Source organism: Oryctolagus cuniculus, chromosome 18 (assembly GCF_964237555.1).
Source record: "Oryctolagus cuniculus chromosome 18, mOryCun1.1, whole genome shotgun sequence".
NCBI lineage: Eukaryota > Metazoa > Chordata > Mammalia > Lagomorpha > Leporidae > Oryctolagus > Oryctolagus cuniculus.
Window position 1 is genome coordinate 60,447,851 of NC_091449.1, and position 23,415 is coordinate 60,471,265.

The 23,415-nt window shown below is 48.2% G+C and overlaps 1 protein-coding gene across 5 annotated transcripts in view; it reads left to right on the top strand.

Annotated features, from left to right (window-relative positions):
- Positions 1 to 1,101: 1,101 nt before the first annotated feature.
- WWOX (WW domain containing oxidoreductase) overlaps positions 1,102 to 23,415 on the top strand; it is a 1,022,922-nt gene continuing 1,000,608 nt past the window's right edge. For 2 of the 5 annotated variants that reach the window (XM_070062786.1, XM_051847311.2), the window contains exons 1-4: positions 1,102 to 1,552; positions 7,615 to 7,679; positions 8,461 to 8,518; positions 12,808 to 12,986. In XM_070062786.1, coding sequence (XP_069918887.1) covers positions 1,446 to 1,552; positions 7,615 to 7,679; positions 8,461 to 8,518; positions 12,808 to 12,986 — 409 coding nt within the window. In that variant the 5' untranslated portion in view covers positions 1,102 to 1,445. The remainder of the gene's footprint in view (positions 1,553 to 7,614; positions 7,680 to 8,460; positions 8,519 to 12,807; positions 12,987 to 23,415) is intronic. The other 3 variants (XM_051847312.2, XM_002711692.5, XM_070062787.1) reach the window with 3 other exon arrangements.

A 23,415-nucleotide genomic window follows, 5' to 3' on the forward strand; every position in this document is an offset into this window, starting at 1 on the left:
TGACACGGCCGGCGTGGTAGAACGAAAAGGTGCTTTTTATTTATCCAGTGAGCTTTTGTTTAGACAAGGACAGCGAAGCAAGGCTGTCTCACAAAGCGCAGGCAGAGCAGAATCCGATAACCAAAACCACGTTAGGGATTTAAGACATAAGGCAACACACCTGGCTCCTTAGAATATTCATTCTCTGAAACTTAGGGTAGAAAAATCATGGTTAAAGGTAGGTGTCCCTGTAACAGCTCTGGGAACCAAGGTTTTTTTTTTTTTTTGACAGGCAGAGTTAGACAGTGAGAGAGAGACATAGAAAAGGTCTTCCTTCCGTTGGTTCACTCCCCAAATGGCCGCTATGGCCGGCCCGCTGTGCCGATCAGAAGCCAGGAGCCAGGTGCTTCCTCCTGGTCTCCCATGCGGGTGCAGGGCCCAAGCACTTGGGCCATCCTCCACTGCCTTCCCGGGCCACAGCAGAGAGCTGGACTGGAAGAGGAGCAACCGGGACAGAATCTGGCGCCCCAACTGGGACTAGAACCCGGGGTGCCGGCGCCGCAGGTGGAGGATTAGCCTAGTGAGCCATGGCACCGGTCTTTTTTTTTTTTTTTTTAATATATCATTTTGCCATGCCTCCTTGGGTGTTGCCCACCCTTCCTGAGTTGTGCCCACGTCACAGAAGTGTGGGTATGTGGGAGACATAGTTCATGATTTGGTGGCCCAGACCCTGCACTAAATGCCTCATAAGCAACATCCACTGTTATCAGTAGAACCGTGCTATGGCTGCAAGAGGAATTCGGATTATAAGTCCTCCAGGTTCCATGAAATTGTGTTTATAGGCACAGAAAAATCCTGTGAATCATTCTGGGTCATGAGAAGCCCTGGTTGGTTTTTTAACCAGAAACGTTTATTGTCCTTAAGGCTCTGAAACACTCAGAGGCTAGAACCCTGGCCACTCCAACAGAAAGCTGCACCACCTTCTAGTCCGGCTAGGCTTTGGACTACATTTCCCAGAATGCCCCACGGCTCGGGGCTCCTGCAGGATTGGTCAGGACAACGCGGAAGTGATTACGGGTCGCCCAGCAACGGGCGAAGTCCTGGCCCTTGACTGGCTGCGCACGCCCCTTCCCTGCTGTCAGGTGGATGAGGAAGCTCCGCTCCGTCACCTGCCTCCCGGAGCGGTCTCCGGCTTTTCCTTTCAGCCGAGCGGCGGGGCCGCCTTCTCCGTGCCCAAGCCGCTGCTCTCTTCAGGCTCCGCCCACCCTTGGCGCCAGCAGCCGGCAAACTCGGGAGGCTGGATCGAAGCTGCGGAGTCGGCTTCGCCGGCCGCGGGGGCGCAGGGCGCAGGCGCGAGCGGTCGGGCCCCGACGCGCGCGGCGCTCGGTTGAAGCGGGAGTGAGTTCCTGGGCTAGGCGACCCGGCGGCTGAGGGGACCGGGCGAGCGCGCGCCTCCTGTGTCCGCCATGGCGGCTCTGCGCTACGCGGGCCTGGACGACACGGACAGCGAGGACGAGCTGCCCCCGGGCTGGGAGGAGAGAACCACCAAGGACGGCTGGGTGTACTATGCCAAGTAAGGGGGCCGCCGGGCCTGGGACGCTCCGGGACCCCTGACGGCCTCTGGCGCCCGGGACGCCGCCCGCGCGGGCCCCGCGCTCCGCCTCGCAGAGGCCGGCGCGAGTCCGCGGGGTCCGCGCAAGGGGCCGGGCCCCTTTGTGGGCCCTGGGTCCCGCGGGGGTCCCGCGGGGGTGCCCCTGGCAGCGTGCGGGCGCGCCCTCTGCTGCTGAGGCGGCGGCACTGCAGGGGCAGCAGTGACCCCTGGGGCTTGGCCCCCCCGCCCCCCGCCCCTGACAGATGGAGACGTTTAAAAAAAGAAAACAAAAAACATGAACCCCCCCCCCCCCAAAAAAAATGGCGAATGGCCAGTGCCCTCCGTGGAGATCTGGGTTGCAAGCCCAGGAGTGTGTGTGTTTCTCCCCGCAAATGGCCTGCGCAGCTCAGCTTTCGTTGCCGGGGAGCATTTGGGAGACCTGTGTGCCCGCGGGCCGTTGAAGGAAAGCTGTAGTCTCAGTTGTGTCATCTGCAGAATGGGTCCATAGTCCAGGGCGTGCGCCTGCAGCAGTCTGCACGGGGCCTGAGAGACTGTTCAGAAGCAGCCTGTGCTGGTGGCTTTGCGGCTGTGCCAGCACCCGCCCTGGCCTGGTGTTAGGAGCACCTGGGGCATTTCGGGTCTCTGTAGAGAACGCACTTCAGCGGACTCCCCGCTCCCGGGGAGCTGTGTTGTCTGCGCTTTGCAGGTGCGGCGGATCACCCGTCGCCTGGCGGCGTGGAGAACTAAGTTTCTCCCGGGTCCCTGATTCCAGAGATGGTGACTTAATGCATTTGGGCCCATCCCCCCCACCCTACCCCGGTAGGCTGTGAAATCCTCCCAGCGAGTCTGCTCCACCCAAGACGGCGACACGCCGCTGCCTTTCGTGGCCAGGTGGGGAGCAGAGCAGAGCAAGACAAGCTCCGCTGAGTTCATTCTTCTAGCACACACAGCGATCTTGAGTTCCAGGCCTTGTGCTCATCTGTAAGGAGCTCCCCTCTCCAAGGGCAGAGCGACAGACAGTAGAGTCCCAGTGTTGGGTCTGTCCCTCACGCGTTGGGCGGGTCACCTGGGGCGGCCACCTGGGAGCCTGATCATAGAGCACGGTGGAAGCAGGGGTGGCTGAAGGGGGCAGCAGGGCAGCCCGGGGCGGGGAGGGGGGAGTAGAGACCGCAGGCCCGGCCTGTGCAGGAGCGTGAGGATGCAGGCAGGGGAGGGAGAACCCGGTCCGTGGAGTCCCTTCCGTGGAGCTTGGGTTGTGCCATCAGGCTCAGGGGCCCCCCAAGTGTGGAGGTTTGTGTCTGCACAAGGGAGCGGTCTTGGAGAATTAAAGGGGCAGCGGCAGCTGCAGGCGGTCCCTGGGCTGTCGCTGGGGTCCAGGCGAGCTTTCGCACAGGCACTGCTGTTCCCTCTGCCCGGGGCATCTCCGTGGGCAGGGCAGTTTGCACCGCTTGGAGCTGAGCTGCGCTGCGACTGCTCATGGGAGACCCTCCTGGCCTGGGCACTCCCCAGCCCGTGGCATCCATCACCTTCCTGTTGGCTCCTCTCCCTCCTCCAGCTTGTGAGCGCCCTCAGGGCAGGGACCTCCGACCTCCGCTTGCTCACCTGTCTCTCCCGCCTTTAGCCCCTGGGGACCTGCCAGTACCCACGGTGTGGGGGGGTGCTGGTAAATCCCCTGGTGGAGTTGAGCTGCAGGTGCCTGTGGGCAGAGGACGTGTGGGGCTCTGGGGGTACAGAGGTGCTCTCGACTGCTTTCTGGGTCCCCTCCTGGCTCCCTCCCTGAGTGGGGCCTCTCCTCGCCGACTGCCTCGCCCTACAGCCCCTCCTGCCTTCCTTCAGGTTTGTCCTGGAGCCGGGCTACAGCCTGCCTCTCCCCTCTGCTCTTACCCCCAGTCTTACCTTAGGGCCTTGGCTCTTCCCTTCTGCTGCTATCCTGGATGGCCCATGGCCTGGGCACTCAGGGGGGCACTGGGCTTCTGAAAGTCCTTCCTCCGACCCCCACCAGTGTCTCGGGACTCAGAGTGGCCTGACTGGCCCTGTTGGTTACATGGACTGCTGGCTGGGTCCTTGCTGGAGAGCCCATCTCTCCGTCCTGCCCACCCTCTGTTCTTGGTGTTGGGGCTGACGGAAGCTCTGGCTGATGCTTACTTGGGTCCCCCGCAGTCCCTGTTGGTCTCTCCTGTTGCTGAGCGTGCTGAACTTTTCCCTTCTGACTCGGGAGGTGATACTTGGTTTTCTGCGGGGGTCTGGGAGACTTTGCTAATGGACTCTGAGATCCCACCCTTCCAGTTGTTGGTTCTTTTAAATGGTCTTCCTCCTCCTGCAGCAGGGCTGGTCTGCATTGAGACCTTGGGGTCTTAGGAAGACCCCTGTTGGTAACCTGGGGAAGGTGCGCTTGGGCCCTCCTGGTTTCCTACGTGCCCCCGGGTGCACTCACAGGCCACAAAGGCACGTGTGTTACGGCTCCGAAGCTCACCAGGCTGGGCTTGCAGGAGGCGTCTCCGGAACATTCCACCGCTGTGGCTGTGCGTCTTGCTCCCTGGCCCCTGACAGTCCTGAAGCAGTGCCTTTGGGGGATGGGGACAGAAGGGTGAGGATCAGGGCCAGGAGGGCTGCTGCAGCCTCTTGGGTCCCCTGGGTGTTCTCCCAGAGCTCAGGCCTCGAGGCAGCTAGGGTGCTGGCTGGCCTGGTCCTGGCCGGAGACCGTTCGTTCCCGTCCACATGGCTGCTTCCCCTCTCTTGGAGCTAGGTCTTTCTGGATTTGTTTGTTTGTTTGAGAGGTAGTTGGAGGGAGGGAGAGTCAGAGAGAAAGGTCTTCTGTCTGCTGGTTCACTCCCAAATGGCCGCAATGGCCAGAGCCGGGCCTATCTGAAGCCCGGAGCTTCTTCCAGGTCTCCCACATAGGTGCAGAGGCCCGAGTGCTAGGGCCATCTTCCCCTGCTTTCTCAGGCCATTAACAGAGAGCTGGATTGGAGGAGGAGCAGCTAGGACTTGAACCGGCGCTGTAGGCAGAGGCTTAAACTGCTGTACCACGGTGCCAGCCCCTCTGTGCTCTCTTTAAACCATGCCCACAAACCCCCAAGCCCTGCGAGAGCATGTCTGAAAGTGGAATTCATGTAACGTAGTATAAATTAAATTTTGATTGCTTTGGTTTTAAAGTTAAGATTACAGTTAATTATGTCTTCAAATGACAAACTTACTGAAAGGAAAAAAATAGTGGGCTTCTATTTAGGGGAGAATAAGATGGGGAGGCAGCCATGGTTTCCTCTTCATTAAGAGGTCATTTAAGGTCACAATGAAGATGAACACCTTTGAGTGAATCTTCATGTTTACGTATTTAAATGCGGTTGAAGAATGCCTTTCTTAGTTCTGCACGTGCTCGCTGGGTCCTGTGCAACTCCCAGAAGGAAAGGCTGTCACTATCCCCATCTGAGCGACAAGGACACAGACACAGGAACGTTAGCCAGCTTCCCCTGGGGCCCGTGGCTGGCGAGGGGCAGCACGGCTCCGGAGTCCGCAGGACCGAACTCTGCTCTCTTCCCCGCATTTAGCTCTGGGTCCACCCGCAGGGACATGGCTGAGAAGAGTGGACCATGGTGCCAAGTTGTCAGAAACCTGGGTATAGGTCAAGAACGTGGGTTGTTCTGTTCTTCAGATGTCTTTCTGATAAATAAAACTATTTGAGTTTTATAGCTGCTTTGGGAAGCATTCCTTCTTTCTCTTTGCATTTGCATGCCCACTGTGGGCCGGGCACAGTGCCGCATGGCGTCTGAGGGTCTGTTAGACCCGGATGCTCTGAGAGTCTCAGCGTTCTGCTGTCAAGGTAAAACACAGCCTTGTGGTATTTGGACGGCAGACATTGTGGAAGCTGGGCTGCAGGCCCCGTGGTTGCGTGCCTTGAGACCAAGGCAGCTATGGTGTCAGGGCAGGGGTAGCTGTACCCTCTGAGGATTCCTGAGCAAGCATGAGGCCTAGCGAGACTAGGAACAGCAAAGTTGCGTATTTCTGCCGATGTCTGGGTATACTGATATAAGTGCTCCCATTGTGCCTAATAGTACTTCCTGGGAAGTCTGAGCCACCCTTCATTACAACTAGGGTTAGATGTTGTTTGATATAAGAAGGAGGAGTTTCTCTGCTACTCACAGTGTCTGCTCCTATAACGATTTAATTGTCCTCCAAGCACGGTCACAGGAGTCAGGTGCATCTCGCCTTTTCAACATCTCTGGGAGGTGGGTGTAGCACCAGGGAGACTGAACAAGCGAGTACCAGGAACTCGGGTGTTGTGACTCCCAAGTCCTTGTCCCTGCGCCGTGACCAAGCGAGTACCAGGAACTCGGGTGTTGTGACTCCCAAGTCCTTGTCCCTGCGCCGTGACCAAGCGAGTACCAGGAACTCAGGCGTTGTGACTCCTAAGTCCTTGTCCCTGTGCCGTGACAAGGCCCAGCCATGGAGAGTTGGCAAAAAATGGATTGGAAGCCAGCAGTTTATAAAAAGGCCTTACCTGCAATTTTCAAAATTTTGCATAAAATTTATGGTTTCTGTATTCCCTTTCTTTAACATAACTGAAGGGGAGATTTACCTTTTTGCCCCCTGTATGTCAGTGGTGAAATGGTACTGTGTCCTTTTTTGGCATGAGTATGTGAACTTCCAGGAAATTCAGCTCCCCTTAGAATGTCCCTTGAAACATCTGGCCTCTTGACTTTTTTTTTTTTTTTTTTTTGAGATTTCATCTATTTATTTGAGAGAGAGAGTTACAGACAGTGAGAGGGAGAGCTAGATTGGCAGAGGGGCAGCCGGGACTAGAACCGGTGCCCGTATCGGATGCCGGCACCGCAGGCGGAGGATTAACCTACTGCGCCATGGCACCGGTCCCGCCTCTTGCCTTCTAAAGGAACTGAACATTTTCCTGCATACCTTATTGCCTCTGGTCATTGGCCCATTATGTTAAAACTCTGTTGTGTTGTTCTAGCATAAAACTCTGAGTTTAGCTCAGAAATCAGGGTAGTTTGTATAATTACTCACCTCCAAATAATAGCACTTGGGAGTGCTCTGTGCAGGCCTTCGTGTACAGGTTGCTCTTGGAGACCCCAGAGGTCAGTGTGAAGATCATTTGCTTCTTACTGGAGAAAACAGGGAGCCTCCAAGGAGGAGTGATTGGAGAGAGGTGCACAGGCCGGTGACCCACAGGACTGCCTGACTGCGTTTTTTTAAAAAAGGTTTATTTGTTTGAAAGGCAGAACAATGGAGAAGGGAGGGAGGCAGGTAGAGATTGTTCATCTAATGGTTTACTGGTCAGATGCCAGCAACAGCTGGGGCTGAGCCAGGCCAAAGCCAGGAACCTGAAACCCAACCCAGGTCTCCTATGTAGGTGATAGCGACCTAAGTACCTGAACCATCAACAACTGCCTCCTGGGGTGTGTATTAGCAGGAAGCTGGACTTGCAGGTGGAGCTGGGAGTCCATCCTAGGTATTCTGGTGGAGGCTGCTGGCATCCACAAGCTGTGTCTTATCTGCTGTGCCAAGTGCCTCGCCCGAGGGCATTCCTCACTACTTCTAGGAATCAGTGCCGAGGAGCACACTCTGAAGTTACTTCTGTAGGAAGAAAGTCAGCATCATACAGAAATGTATCTAAATACCAGCATTCTAAATGGGGCATGGCTTGTGTCCCTGTCTCCTGAAATAAAACTAAAACAACCACAAGACAAAGTGCTGACTGTTGGGAGTGGGGAGTGATTGATTAGGCTCTCCAGTTCACTGCAGCCGGGCACTCACTCAACACTCTCCCTCTGCCTTCACACCCGACCTTCCAAGGCTCACAGGGCACCTGTGCAGGATTTCGTCTTTGTCCAACCTCGGGAATCTCACTTGAGGCACACAGGAGAGTTCATGTTGTGTAGATTTCTGCTCCTGGTGTATGATGTTACCGAGAGAGACAGGCAGGCACTGAGACTTACCTGGGGGAGAAATGGTGTAACACAGTTGCTTACTTTTTAGACGTGTGAACCTTGACTTACGATTGCATGGTGGATTTTTTTTTTCTTTGACAGCCACACTGAGGAGAAGACTCAATGGGAGCATCCGAAAACTGGAAAAAGAAAACGCGTAGCAGGAGGTTTGTATGTTGTTGTGATAGAGCAGAGTCTTGTGTTTGAAACATGAGTTAGATAGGGAAGATGTACGAGGCAGGGAGTGGTGGGTCACTGTGTCAGTCGGGGAAGGCTGTCGGGTAGAGAACCCTACAGGAACTGGGCTCCTGCTCTGAGAGCTTGTGAGGTTTGGCAAGGGGGTGCTGAGGTGGTGCCATGGAGTGAGGATGACTTTCTACCTGAGCACAAAAGAATTACAGTAATTCGGGCTCTTGACTCACAGTTTACTAAGTTTTGCCATAGCTGTGCTGTTGGTGAAGTTATCCTTGGCTTGTGGCGTGGAGGAAGTCGAGGGTCTAGCTGGAGACAGTTTGCACATAGGAATACAAAGGAAGTGCTCTATTGCATTGTGTGAGGCGTCACGGGTCAGCCTAAGAAAGATGGCGGCTGCCTGCCGTACGAAGAGACACATTCTGTGGGCTCAGTTCAGGGAGTATTCATGATGGTTTGGCGTCAAGTAAGATTGACAGCAAGAGCAGCAGCTGGGGGGAGCAATCAGAACTAACCAGGAAAGAAACGGGTTTTGGCTAAAATAAGAGACGGGGAGGCGGAGCCTGGCTGTGGGTGATGGACCCTTAGCAGCTGCCTCCATTGGAACGTGTGACCGAGATGGGTTGAGGCGACCGTTGGTTGGGAAGGATGGACCCAGGGAGCAGGGGTTGGAGAGGGGCCTCTGGTCCTGGCCTGGGGGCTGGGGCTCCATTCACCTGGCCGCACTTCGACCTGTCTGTCTACCCTGTGTTTCAGATTTGCCGTATGGATGGGAACAAGAAACCGATGAGAACGGACAAGTGTTTTTTGTTGAGTAAGTGCCTATGTAGATAGAATTCTTGACCATTTTTTATTACATGTATCTCACATTGTAGAAAAATACAAAGTAGTGCATGCCTGTAATCTTAGCAGCGGGAGTAACTGCTTTGAACGATTTCTGGATTTATTCTTTGAATATATTTTCTGTGCACATGCTTTATTTTTTAAAGAAGTGGGAAATACACTATCTGAACTATTTAGTAACCTGCTTTCCCAAATACTGTAGTGTGAGCATTTTCTCATATCTTGGTTTGTTAGGAAGATGATACTTCAGTGGCTCTTGAGTCTTAACGTTTTATAGATACAATTGATCAGTGTCTATTGGGCATGGAGGTTAAAGTCCTGCTATTAGGAGTCTATGGCTGTAAGTAATGCTTTGAGGATGCTTATCTGTAAAACCTTTTCACACATCTCTGATTGCATCCTTAGAATAAATTCCAGTAATAGCAATTGTAACCACCTATACACGGCATAAGGGAGGTGTAGTTCTTTTTTTTTTTTTTTTTTTTTTTTTTTTGACAGGCAGAGTGGACACAGAGAGAGACAGAGAGAAAGGTCTTCCTTTTCTGTTGGTTTACCCCCCAGTGGCCCCTGCGGCCGGTGCACCATGCCTATCCGAAGCCAGGAGCCAGATGCTTCTCCTGGTCTCTCATGCGGGCTCAGGGCCCAAGCACTTGGGCCATCCTCCATTGCACTCCTGGGCCACAGCAGAGAGCTGGACTAGAAGAGGAGCAACCGGGACAGAATCCAGTGCCCCGACCAGGACTAGAACCCGGGGTGCTGGCGCTGCAGGCGGAGGATTAGCCTAGTGAGCTGTGGCGTTGGCCGGAGGTGTGGTTCTGATGACTTTTTTTTTTTTTTTTTTTTGCAGTATGAGCTCATGAGCACCACAGTACTCTGTGGATAGTATTCGTTATGGTCCCTGGTTACTTGCTGATGAGTGTCCAGGGTCCCACGGCTCCTCATGACAGACCAGGGTTTGAGCCCAGCAATTGCGTGAGGTTCTGCTCTCTGGACCACATGAGTTAAGAAGGGAATGCGTGTTTCATGGTGGTCAATATTTCAGTCAGAGGTTGGCATATTTGGTAGGACTGGGATTCGTTGGTTAATAGAAGTTGATTGAAGCAGGATTTTTTTGAAAGTATATATAATATTAACATTTAATATTTGATTCAAGTTTATTAGGCCTTTGGTGACAGGATAGGCCCACTCTTGGAATGAGAGTCTGTTCCTTGGGTCGTAGTATGGCCCTCCTTTCCCATGCATTCTCCTAGTATATGATCTGCAGTTTCTGCTTTTGCCCTCTTTAAAGTTGAGGAAAAATTTACATTTCAAAGAATCTGAATGCTATATCTTTCTAGAGTTTTTAAATTTTAAGCTTTTTCACTGAACTGAATTGAACCAAAACTTTATTTAAAAAATACATAGTTGAAGGGCAGAGCAACAGGAGAGAGAGCCAGAGCCAGTGCCAGTGCCAGAGAGAGAGAGATCTTTGACCCACTGGTTCACTCTCCTAATGACTGCAACAGCCAGAGCTGAGCCAGGCCAAAGTTAGGAGCCTGGAACTCCATCCTGGTCTCCTACATGGTAGGCAGGGGCCCAAGCATTGGCTGCCTTCCCAGATGCATTAGTAGGGAGCTGGATTGGAAGTAGAACAGCCTGGAATTGAACTGTTGCTCCAAAAGCTGGTCCCTCAATTTTTTTTTATTTTGGTAGTTGTGGTTGAGGCTCTGCAGAACATTCAGTGGTATTTTCATAGACTGACAGTTTGTTTACAGTCCACATGTTAACAGTCCACATGGTAATGGTTCATTAAATAGTGTAGTTACAGTAACAAGTTCAAATGGCACAGGTAGTTTTTGAATAAACCTGAATGCTTGATGGGCCTGCAATGTTGGGAGCAACTGGGCCCTGGCTTTTTTTTTTTTTTCTCCATTTTGTGAAAAGATTTATTTATTTGAGACAGAGAGGCAGAGGCAGAGAGAAAGAGAGATCTTCCGTCTGCTGGTTCACTCCCTGAATGGCCATTATGCTGGAGTTGGACTGATCCGAAGCCAGGAGCTTCTTTTGGGTCTCCTACGCGGGTGCTTGGGCCCAAGGACTTAGATCATCTTCCACTGCTTTCCCAGGCCATAGCAGAGATATGGGTCAAAAGTAGCAGCCTGGCAGCTCTCTGCTGTGGCCAGGGAGTGCAGTGGAGGATGGCCCAAGTGTTTGGGCCCTGCACCCCATGGGAGACCAGGAGAAGTACCTGGCTCCTGCCATCGGGTCAGCGCGGTGCGCTGGCCGCAGCACGCCGGCCGCGGCGGCCATTGGAGGGTGAACCAACGGCAAAAGAAGACCTTTCTCTCTGTCTCTCTCTCTCACTGTCCACCACTCTGCCTGTCAAAAAAAAAAAAAAAAAATAGCAGCCTGGACTTGAACCAGTGCCCATATGGGATGCTGGCACTGCAGGAGAAAACTTTTACCCATTATCTTGAGATGAGTCTCTCGACCATCATGGGCAGCCCAGGAAGAAGAGATAGTCTGGCTTGTTGGATAGAGCGGATGTGTGTTGTTGCTTGTTAGTTTGTAAACTCTTTGTGTACCTTGCTGTATACAAGTTTGATTGCTTAAGAAATAAAGGATATTGACCTTTTGGTGAATGTTATGAATGGTTTCTTCCAAATTTTTCTCTTAACATGGTTGGCCTTTTAATAAGTAAAGTCGTCAGAGAATTTCTAAAACTTTGCTGTGATCACACCAGTTTCTGCTGTATAGTCTTGGTCTCCACACACAACGTCTGGACAGCTACTCTCCAGCTCTTGGCTTTGAGCAGAAGTTCTGAAGAGTAGCTGCTGAGCCAGCAGCATCAGGATCACCTGGCGATTAGTCAGAATGGCACATTTGCAGAGGTCGCACCTGCACCTTTGGAAGGAGCTGCTCTGGGGTGGGACCGCCAGGCTGTGCTCTCGCAGCTTTCCAGAGCACTCTGATGTGCTCTAGTCAATAGCCCCTAGTCCACTGTACAGCAGGGGCTAGATAATGATGGAGGCTTTGCATGCCATACGGCTATTCAACTTTGTCATTGAAATGCTTAAAGTAGCTATAGACAATATATAAATGCTGGGCACTGCTGTGTCCCAGTAAAACTGTATTTACAGAAACAGGCAGCAGGCCAGGTTGGGCCAGTTGGCCATAGTTTGCCAACTCCTGGTCTGATCTAGAGGAACAGGTAAGGACTTTGGAGCAAAACTAGCACCTACTGCTAGCCATCACTCCTGTGAGCCCACTGCAGGGGTTAATAGAAGAGCCAGCTCTTGGCGGGCAGGAAGAAGCCCACATTGGCTTCTGTGGTGCATATCCTTGTGCCAAAGCCAATTGCAACCACCGAGGGAGGGGATGTCCCTGAGGAGTGAGGAAGAGGTAGTGCTTTGGCTTTTGTGAGTATGTGAGCCTGCTCCAGCATGGCCCCGTGCTGCTGTCCAGGTACCGCACTGAGCTCCTGATGCTCCTCGGGAAGCCTGTGCTTGTATTTAACATACAAGTGTAATTACTCTTGGATCTTGGTGTTTATAGGGTAATGGATACAGATTTTAAGCTGTCTGATATTACACACACATAGTAAAATACATTTTAACTTATCGAATCAGTTTCTGGAAGATCCTTAATAGTGTCTAAGATGTTTGAGGTCTTTATCTCAAATTACAATAATAGATTTCAAGTGCAAAAGAAGTATTACAAAGAATAACCTCTTTGTATATTGCAATATATTTTAATATTGCTTCTACAAGGTTTATATCACCTCCAATCAAAATTAGAGTGCTTATAGAAAGTGTGAGTATACTCACAAAAATGAAAATTGTTAGCATTTTATTATGCAGATTCCAGTTTGCTAAGACTTTTATTATTTTGGGTTTTCCACTTTATTTTTTTAACCAGTCCCAGGCTCAGAGAGTTAACTGGCATCTCCTCCAAAGAGTGGCTGACAGATCTCCCAGCCACAGCTACGTGACTTGGTAGAAACCTGAAGCGTTCTCAGGAAGCCTCTGTTGGATGGAGGTGATGAGGCAGTGGCCATGAAGTGGTGGTGGAATCCCACAGCAGCTCCGAGGGAGAGGACCCTGTAACTGCTTCCCGGAGGAATGTAATCCTCCTAGAGGCCCGAATGCAGATGGCCTGGGCCCCACTTCTCTGTGGTTCAAGAAGTCCTTTAGGACATCAGAAATGATGCCTCAACTATGAGGTTATCTTATTTTTTGTGAGTGCTAGTCTTCACTGCTTTCTCTTTCTTTTTCTTTGCAGTCATATAAATAAAAGAACCACCTACTTGGACCCAAGACTGGCATTCACTGTGGATGATAATCCAACAAAGCCAACCGCCCGACAGAGATATGACGGCAGCACCACGGCCATGGAAATCCTCCAGGGCCGGGACTTCACTGGCAAGGTGGTCGTGGTAACTGGAGCTAATTCAGGAATAGGTAGGCTGTTAATGTATGGATATGTTATCTAATGAAATCCACTTAAATCTAACTGTAATGAAATTTTGTACAGTAATTCTCTAATTTAAAAATGCATTTACAACCTTTCCAGCTATCATTTCATTAAAATCACAGCCTCTTTTAAATCCTGGTGTTACCAAGGAAGGCTTTGTAGGGCCGACCTTGAAGTCTCTGCAAGCTGAGCACTCAGCAAAGATCGTGGCTATTTTGGTATTCAGGGGTTAGAGACGAGAGGCTCTGTCCGAGTTTTTGACCTGGTCTGTGTGGTGTACGGACATATTCCAATTACCTGGGTTATTCAAACCAGAATTGATTGGTAATGGGATACGGGGAGCAGCAACCTGTCATGACTTTGGAACAAAGGGTACTGTGGGTTTCGATTGGTCAGTGAGCATATCATTTTCCTTTGGGAATAGGATCTTATTTCTTTATAAAACTGGAGATCAGTCCTTGTCTTACCCTCTAAATTAACCCTCTTAATGGCCAGAGATGAACTGCAGTGACCATCGTGAGGTAGGCGGCTCAGGAGGGTGCCCTGCCTTCAGCGTCGTGTGCTTTTGGGGGCACAGCAGCCCTGCAGATACTCACATGTCACTGTCCAGAGTTTGATTTTGTTTGGCCCATTTGCATGAATATCAGAATCAGTGAGAACCAACTGCTTTGAGTAAGGATCTGCATCTTCAGGTTTACTGTTAGAAGAAGTGGGGTTGCGTTCTGCTGTCTTGTGTCACATTTTCCCTGTCCTTTTGTCACCTCCCACCCCCGTAGTTCCTCCCCCCTCAGTTCCCCCTCATTGGTTTCCTTTCTCATAGCTTTTATTCCCTGCACTCTTTGTTTCTCTTTCTTTCTTTTGAATGACTCCTCCTCAAGCCTGCAAGCATTCCCTGGCGTCATCAGGGCAAACACGGGAGGTAAAAATCCATTCTTACAGCATCCATTGTTGTATAGTACAGGGTCACAAGTCTAACAGAGCAGGACTTTTGACTCTACTTGTCTAATAAGGTACAGAAACAAATGGAAGTTTTTTGTAAATTGAAGTGGACTTACTTAAAAATCATCGCTCGGACATCATCCTGGGCTGAGAGTATTTCAGTCCTGCTTTGTGCACTTGTACATCAGGTGCCTTCTCTACATCGGTGTCAACATCAGAACTAGAGATGCACTGTTAGAATTCGTGACTGGAGGCTGTCATCCAGTGAGCAGTGTGGCGTGTGGAATGAACGGAGCCCTCTCACGTGGGCGTGTGTGGACCTGTGTAGCACAGAGTAGTTGAGGAGAAAGGAAAGGACTTAGGCACGATGCTTTTTTTGTTTGACATTCAGCTGGAGGACCTCCTGACTTGAATCATGTTGGTAGACCATTTTCTTAATGAGTCGTGTGTGTGACTTAGGTTATTTCTACCTGAGTGTTGACACTGCTGCATCTGCCTGCTGCTAGTAGTCCTGGGAAGGCAGCTAGTGCGCTCTCGAAGACTGAGAAGCCGGCATCTTGACACTGTCGTTCAGGACTGATGGAGCTGTGTCCAGTCGGCTGTGTGATCAGGACAGAGAGGAGAATCTGCAGGGTGGAGAAGAACCAGGAGCATTGGTTAGAAAGGCCCGCAAACCTCTGGAGCCACGCTGAGAACTCCCTGCGTCTGACAGTCGGCTCCTTCCCTAAGGCCTGCCTCCCTGATGTCCGTGATTTGCATTGTGGACACGGCAGGAGGTGTCGCTGGCCGAGGTGGGTGTTGAGGCCAGTTGGGGAGCCCAGGAGGACGTAGGTGTCGTGGACCCTGTGGCGGAGAGCAGCCTTTCCTTTTGAGTGCCCTCTGTGCTCAGCTCTGACCTTCATGCAGAAGTCGCCTTCCCCCTCCCCCTGCACTCTAGAGAAGCAGAAGGCTAGGTCAGAGTTAAGATTTTGTATTAATTTTTGAAATAATATCATACTGCATATTCCAGGCCGTGAAATACTGGCAAATCACTTTCTCTCTGCAGCTGTGGTATCAGGCTTACAGACAAGAAGAGGCTGAAGATAGGCACATGGCTTTTCGTCATAACTGAGTTAGCTTTTATGTCCTGCGTGGCTGCCTTGGAAAGTGCCCTTGCCCAAGTAGGCTGTGCCTTCTAGATAAAGTCCTTCCTTCTACTGAGCTATGAAACACTCCAATTTATAAATTGCTATCTCTACTTTATTTCTGCCCGTTTGAAATGAAACGGCTGAATGCAGACTGAATTGGGTGTCTTCATTTCCAAGACTTTGGGGGCACTTGGGAGTCATCTTCTGTCACAACTTGAATGGTGTTGGCTTTCCCTTGGCTCCGGCAGCTCCAGGGAGCCCGTTTCTTGTGTGTAAACTGCTGGATGCCCCAGCCCTCTGAAGGTGTCCTCTCTTTGAAGCAGAGTGGGCTACAACAAAACCTGACGGTAATTACTTTGGTAGTGGCGACTCTTCACCTAACACCATAGACGCCTGATTTGGCTTACGAAGGCAGATTTACGAATCTGGTATTTTTAGTAGTTTGTTTCTTCCCTTTTTGAAAATCTCCTACAAGGCTCTGCTTTGTTGGAATCGCTGTTGGTGGGAGCTCTCCAATGTGAAGGGCTGCAGTGCTGTCTTGCAGACTCCAAGGGAAGTCTGGATGGAACAGGGCCCTGCCCTTTGAAGGGGCCTCCAAGCAGGGTCTGTCCTGTGGTCATCAGTCTACTCTGGGTGAGAGTGATACAGCTGTATTTTGAATTTTTGATATCAGATTTACTAAGACAATCGAAGGGATACTTACTAAATTTAACTCAGAAAGATCAGGCTGGTTCTGGAAGCTGGAAGGAGGATTTTGAGGAAGTGTCAGAATAAAGAATTATGTTTTGCTACTGAACTTGATTTGTAAATGTTTGAGTGACAGAGGGACAGAGATAGATGTACAGAATGAGAAAGCAAGCTCCTGTTGGCTGGCCTGTTTCTTACAAGCCTGCGTTAGCCAAGGCTGGGAACTCCATCCAGGACTCCCATGGGGATGTCACTCCTGCCTCCCCGGGTGCACTTGAGCAGGGAGCTTGAATCAGCCAGCGTCCTCACTGCAATACTGAGTGCCCACCTCCACATTGCAGCTTTTACAGTTCAGGTTTGGAGCCTCTGTCGTCTGGATTCTGCAGTCTGGATTGGGCAGGTGGGGGCGGGCAGGCCAAGAACCAGGGCTAACTCTGACAACCACCAGATTGTGCAAGTTAAGTCTTAGTGGAACGCAGCTACGCTCCGCGTTCCCGTATTGTCTGGGGCTTTGCCTGTTCGAGTAGAACTGAGTAATTACAGCAGAGACCATATGGCCCCTGAAGCTTGAAGTGCTGACATTTGGTCCTGTGCAGACAAAGTTTTCTGAGGCCTGCATTAGGTGATCGAGTCCTTACGTGAGATCTTTCCAGCCTTCTCTGAGTGGGCCAGAATGCAGATGAAATGCAGGTAGATCGTGTGCCCCAGCCTATAGCTATGGCAGGGTTGTGGCCACATCTTGTGTGTCACTGTTGGGGACGTGCCATCAGTATCCTGCACCTTTTGCCTGTTTCTTCCCTCCTTTTTAGGGAGCCATGAGGATTATGTTAGCACTTCTAACTAGCATTTTTCTTTCCCTGACCTTTGTTTAATCAGCTTTCTGAACCCAAAGAACTTTAGAGATTGAAAGCTGTAGCTTGTGGACCCCTCTATGTGGAGGTTAGCGTCTCTGTGTCCAGGGAGAGGTCGGCTTTTCACCTAGAGCTTCTCCTGGCCCATGAAGAGGCCCAGGGCACCACGGTCCTGGCTGTTGAGCAGCCTTTCTGTTGGGGTTCAAAGTAGTCTGAGCAGGAAGGGGCAGGTGTCTGACAGTTCCCTGGTGTTGCAGCTTGTTGGCTGTGATTGGGTAAGAAGGAGTAGAAGTGGCTTCACCGTGGTAATCATTGTATGCAAATATTACTGGGAAGTCTCAGGAGATGCAGTATTTGAGGTTTGGGAATTTCCTAGCCTGGAAGGTCCAGTGGCTTTTCTTAGAGACTCAACCTGCCAGTCAAGCTAATTTGCCTGTGCATTTAAATAACTCAGCACACAATGCTGCCTCTTGAATCTGCAGGCTGCCGTGTGCTCCTCAAACGCAGGGTCCTTCTAATGAGAGGTAATTGAATGCCTGAGTGTTGGACAACACCTACTGTGTTTTGACTCTTATTAGTGAGGATGTTTGTGGGAACCCACTTGCCATTGCTGCTGTCAGTAGATGGGTTTCTTTTCATCATATTTAAGGAGTGATAACCAGGATTTTGTGAAACCTTCATTAAAAAACTATTAACAAATATGAGCAAATTAGATATTTTATGATGTCCGTTGGTAAGGATGATAATTCTAATCTTAAACCGGTAGTGGCTTCAATTTGATTTTTAAATTTCTTTGAGTTCAGCCAGGATGAAAAGTTCCTTTCACCTTTTGAACCTTGATACAATGGGGCTGCATCAAATATTGTGACTTGAATAGCTTGGCCTGGTTTCGATTTTTGAGCCAGGGGACCCATTAAGTAAAACAAAGCTTTTTTTTTTTTTGTCAAAAAGAAATATCAGCTAACCAGAAAACCTAACTTTTATTGCAGACAGTGTGTATACTTTGAGATACAAAAGTCTATACTCAAGCTGTCGAAGCCGCCCACATCAGATTGTCCTGCAGGGAATCTAAAGATGTTCCTGCCAGATAATGTTGAGATTGTCTTAGCCTAGAGAGCCCACCTTCTGAAACGCGGGTTCTTAATCCCAAGTTGTGTGTTCCAGTTAAAGGGTGAATGCAGTTGCGGTTCTTCCTTCCTGTGAGTGATCCTCGCATCTTGTGTGTGCTTAACCAGTTGTGCAGTGGCACCAGAAACTTGCCTTTCTTCATGTAGAGAAGGGTGGTCATTCTCTCTCTCTTTCTCTTTTTTTAATCCAGGGCTTTATTTTGTAATTTAGAGGCCATACTGTGAAGGGTGTTCATTCTTAAGATTTTATATCCACACACCTTAGTTACGGTCTACAGCTTCTTTTACACCTTCGGTTCTTCTTGTTTTTCATACCTACAAAATGACTAAATTTTGCCTTTAACCCTAAACCATGCTGTTGACTTGTTCTAAAAGATTACATAAACTCAAATCCATAAACTATCCTAAATTTAGAATTTTCTTGGGTACAGTATACACATATGAAATTATTGCACTTGGGATCCTGAAATGCCTGATAGGTTTCCTTTTTGGTAGTTGACTGAAAAAGAAAAAAAAAACAACTAGTGAGATACTGGTGTCTATCTTCATTTCAGGAATCTGGTAGTCATTAAGTAGAGGAAGAAATTTTGAAATAATCTAAATAACCTCTCAAGAATTTAAATTCCCATTTTAAATGAAAAGCATTTGTGAATGCTGTTCACTTATGCTCAAATATGCCCAAATAAGTAAAATTATCTTGAAATTATTTTGTTTGAAAAACTATTGCAGTTTTTGACTGTATTGGGTACAGTTCTTGAATGATACTACAAAGAAATTGACTTAATAACTTAGGAGTTAGCTGTTCTACATTGAAATATTCTTGAACATACATAGAAATCACATGATCAGACTATCATGGAAGCTAACTATCTAAACAAATACCACCTAAAATATTTTAATGTTATTCATCTGAACATTTTGTAATCCTCTGTAAACAAAATTACTATACACACACACACACACACACACGTATGTATATATAATAAATTGATCTCAGTTGAAACTTTTGCCACGTGGGGTCATCAGTTGATTTTATAATTGGGAGCAGTTTTAGATTTTAACTTTTTGTGGTGTTAGATAACAAATGGCATCATCCAAGCTATTGTTTTTTTTTTTCCAAGCTATTGTTAAATGACAACATAGTTCTAGCTCATAATTTAAAAATATTTAAGAATTATTTCCACCCTAACTGAGGTTTTGTGTAAGATTCAAAACAGGTAAAATAATTTTATCTTCTGCTTTTGTATAATAAAGTGACATCAAATTGTAATAAGTTCTACGGATTTTCTGTGACTTCAGCTAAAAGCAGCAGTTTTCACATAGTATTATTTTTCCTCCACTAGAGGGCTCTGTTGCCCTTTGATATAATTAAACAAAAGAGGTAGCCGTCAAGATGGTTTTTTCCTCTTGGCCGGTCTTGCTTTCATTTTTGTTAAATAATACCTTTTACTTTTCTAACATATCTTTTAGGTCTGGTACTTCTCTGTGATAGAGTTCAAACTGAAGACTGTTACTGGTGTCATGTTTGTTTCTCTCTCTCTCTCTCTCTTTTTTTTTTTTTTTTCTGTTTTGTTTGTATGAAATGCCAAGGAGGAGAGATCCATTTAACAAAAAGGGCCATTGTACTCAGGGAGCAGCCTGTTCTGCCAGATTATACAAGGGCGTGTGTTTTCAGGCCATTGCTGGCTTGGAGTGTGTTGGCCTATCAATAATGTGATTTCCCCCCACCCCACCCACCCCCAAAGTAAAAATTGTAATATTTACATATTAATGCCTCTCTTTAAATTTCCCTTTGGATGCCCTGAGACCTTATGTTTTCTTTAAAGAGTATCAGGTGGTCTTGTCTTCTGTCACCTGTCTTACCTAGTATTATATATTGTATTTTAATTAGCTTGTTGATTAAGTTTATGTTCTTAGCCTAGGAGAAATGGTGTCTTTTTGGCTAAGCATGTGTTTGCTAGGTAAGAGAAAGGCCATGGTAAACCAGTACTCAATGTGGGGCAGATAGCCAGTGCTGTGCACATAGGATATTGTGAAGGTGATTTTTTTCCTTGGCTCTCTAACTAAAGTTTGAGGTTGGCCCATTAATTGTATACTTCAGCTGTCACACAGACTTTTACCCCAAGAGGAAAAAAAAACACCGTATAGCTTTCTCAAACTCCGTGTTTTCAAATTTTAAATGGGGACAAAAGATATGCACTGTGTTACGTATACTTTTATTTATGTCATCCGTTTTCTCAGACTTTCTCACTTTTGAAAATGGAAGAGCCTGGAGACATTGAGAATCTGTTTGTAACCCGGCAGACCACTTTGGCCAGAGTGAAGGCATTTTGTTCGTTCATACACAGATGTGTTCGTTGTTGATCAAATACATCGCTGGAAGGAGATGGCTCTCTGGGGAGTTCTTATGTATTGTGTAGCAGAGATGCCGGAATCTGCCCGCCCCTTGACCATGGCTTGCTTGGCTGCATTCTTTCTGGGGCATTGGCAGCATCTGCACTGATCAGATAGGAACACTCAGCCTGCTCCAGAATAACCCCTGGGCCAGTCAGCAGGGGGCTACCTCGTGAAGATCCATCCAGGCGTCATCTGTAGCTTGGCCCAAAAACAAATTCCAGTAGTTTGAATTTCTTGCCTAAATTTACTATCTCCCTTTGGTTTAATAAACAACAGGAAATTTCGTGAGGTGCAGGTCTTGATCTACACAGGCCTGAGTTTAATGGGGTACATAAGAGTGGTGTGATAAGTGTGAATCTGATTGTTGACATCTTGGAGTATCTGTTGTCAGGCTTTTTTTTTTTGTCCTTGATGTTAGCCGCCACATGCAGATAGTGCTTTTCTGAACGTGAATTGAATCAGGTCTCCCCTCAGGGTGTAAGAGAAGATTGCAGATGGAGGGTGTGTAGAAGACAGGGGGAGGAAGGGAGAGAGAGAAGGAAGAAGGAGATGAGGGGAGGGGACTCAGGGTCCAGTGTCTTGACTGTTTCTCCCTAGGTGTGAGGTGAGTGAAGCTAGGCTTTCTGTATGAACATTATTTCATAAAGAGAAGAAAAAATGAGGATCCAGTGTTTTGGTGTGGTGGTACAGAACATGGAGTTGAAACTAGTAACATATCTTTCACTTAAACCCTTGGTTCTAAAATGTACTCTGTTTTCTGGATTCAAATTTATTGATCATTGTTGTGTCACACTGATAACCCTGTAAAATTGGTAGAACTTTTGTCCATTGTCCTGAATTTCCCACCACAGTGCTTAGCAGTCCTCTTGGAATGGTGTTGGGGTGAAAGAACAAAAGTGAGGTAATTTGCCTGTGATCACACAGCCCGGGGTGGTAGGTAGCACTAGGGCTAGAGCAAGGGACTCCTGAGTCCATCCTTGGGCCCCTCTGCGCTGCACTTGCTGCCTTCCTATGTGAGAAATAATAGTGTATGGTCCTGACTGCACTGGTCTCTGCAAGCTGCTCCGTCCGTCTCAACCCTAAGTGCAGCACGTGCGGGGAGGCCCACTGTGTGCCGGGCCGTGTGCTGAGTGCAGCTGGGGTGGAGGTATCTGGCCAACCTTGTGCTCTTGGTAGAATAGAACACCAGCATTCTCCTCATGGAGATGCCCTTTGGTGTTAGGAAGAAATCTGGGAGAAGAGGAACCAGCACTTGTCAAGCTTGTATATATGCCACATGTTGGACCCAATTGGCTTTATATGCCTTTTCATTGAAGTAACTATTTTCAAAATTTTTTTTATTAAATATACCTTCCTCATGGAAACTGTAGAAGATGCAGATGATTGCAAATAAAAATAAATGTAGATGAGACAAAACACCTTATGTTTCTCCCCAGCTAGAAGTATACCATAACTGTTGAGTGTATATGATTCTAAGGGTTGTTTCTCTTTTCTTTCTTTGGGCTTTTCTTTTAACTTGGGATTGTAGATTTCCCTGCCCCTTAAGTGGCTGCATAGGATGATACTGTACAGCTCCAGCCATTTCCCCAGTGTGGCACATTTGGGTAGAGTTCAGCAGTGTAATTGCTGAATAAAGGGATTTTCTCTTTAACCTTAGTATTTTGATTTGTTTTGTCAACCTGCACCCTTGGAAGCTTGCAACAACTTGAATGCCCATTTGCCTTGCACCCTTGCCAACTTTTGGAGTTCACGTTTTTAAAAAGCGTCATGTAAATTTGCACTTCTCTGATTATTAGTTTGATAAGCTTTTTGTACGTCTGAGATTTGTATTTATTTTATGAATTGCCTTTTCATTTTTTATGTGTAAGTATTGGATATATACTGATTGCTAATTGATTGCTTGATGTGGTATAATTTTCAGAACACCCCTTTCTCTTGGAAGTTAATCTGTCTCAAAGTGTCTGTTACTTTAAGTGTATATTTGGTTCTGTGAGATTTCTGAAGAAGTTGGCCTAGCCCCCCAGCTTACGGCACTAGCATCATTACAGCTGTTTCATACCTGTGACACTGGGCATGACTCTAGCTGTGGGCTCCGCTTCTTTGGTATCTGCCGGGAGGGTGGGAGCAGTCCAGCACGCTCTGATTCACCAGCTTAACCATTGTGATGGGGTCCCAAGATCACATAATGGGCAAGATTTCATGATTTCAGGTTTTGCACATTTCCTGCAGATGTTCTATTAATGAGAGTAACACTTCTCTGTGCCTTCTCTTGTGTGATGAGCCTGGCTCTGCTGTAGTGAGATTCATCCATTGCTGAAGGTAGCTCCTCTGGCAGTGGGATCATTTTGTCCATAGCAGGCTTTCCGTCGGGAGAGGTGCTGAAGAGCGATACTGGCTCTGTGTTGTTTGACACGACCTAGTTTGGAAATCTGGGCTGACTGCTTCCCATCCCAATGATGTGGGGCAGGTCACTGTCCTTTGAACTCTTCCCGGCTTTGGAAGGGTGAAGGGATCTGTGCCGTTGCAATGTTGTTACAGAGGAGCTCCTGAAAGCCCAGGGAGTTGTCTGCTTCTCATCACTAGCCCTTAATAATCTGGAGCCAGTTGTGGAATGGGAAGCAAGAGGGTCAGATTTCTACTGAAATCTCTTTGGTATTTTCCTAGCTTCCTGGTTCTGGGGTCCTCCAGAGGCTGCGGTAGTATCTGAGTTTGTCCTGGAATGATCTCCATAAATAACGGCTTGGGGCATTGGCTTTTCATTGGTATGAAAGGAAACGATGAGGTATTTTTTGGTTGGAGGTCAGTTAATAGCTATATTCAGAAAAAATCAAGTAAGAGAAAAAATTTTTTGGCTTTGGAATCAAAGTGAGAAAGATTTATTAAACTTGAGGAAGGAGGAGGAAAACTTGTACCTTAAATGATGCATCACAGAAACACTTTCATTACCAAGGGTTTGGCATTAGAGCCCTTGTTCACTAGAGTTAGTGCTGTTTATAGAATTGCCTGCTGTATTAAGTATAGATGTTCGGCTTTGCTGTCTGATTTCCTTGATCATACTCAGGAATGTGTGAGTGAATGTAATTTTACCTGCACTCGTAAAGGTACGGTACTTTGAGTGCAGATTACCTGGGCACAGTAGGAAGAGAATGCTGAATACCAAGAGACAGATTGTCATTAACTGGGTCTGTAACCAGACACAAGTCCCTTGACTATTGGGAACCTCACTTTCCTCATTTGTAAAATCAAGAAAATAATCACTTCTGTCACTGTTTTGTATGGCTCAAATAA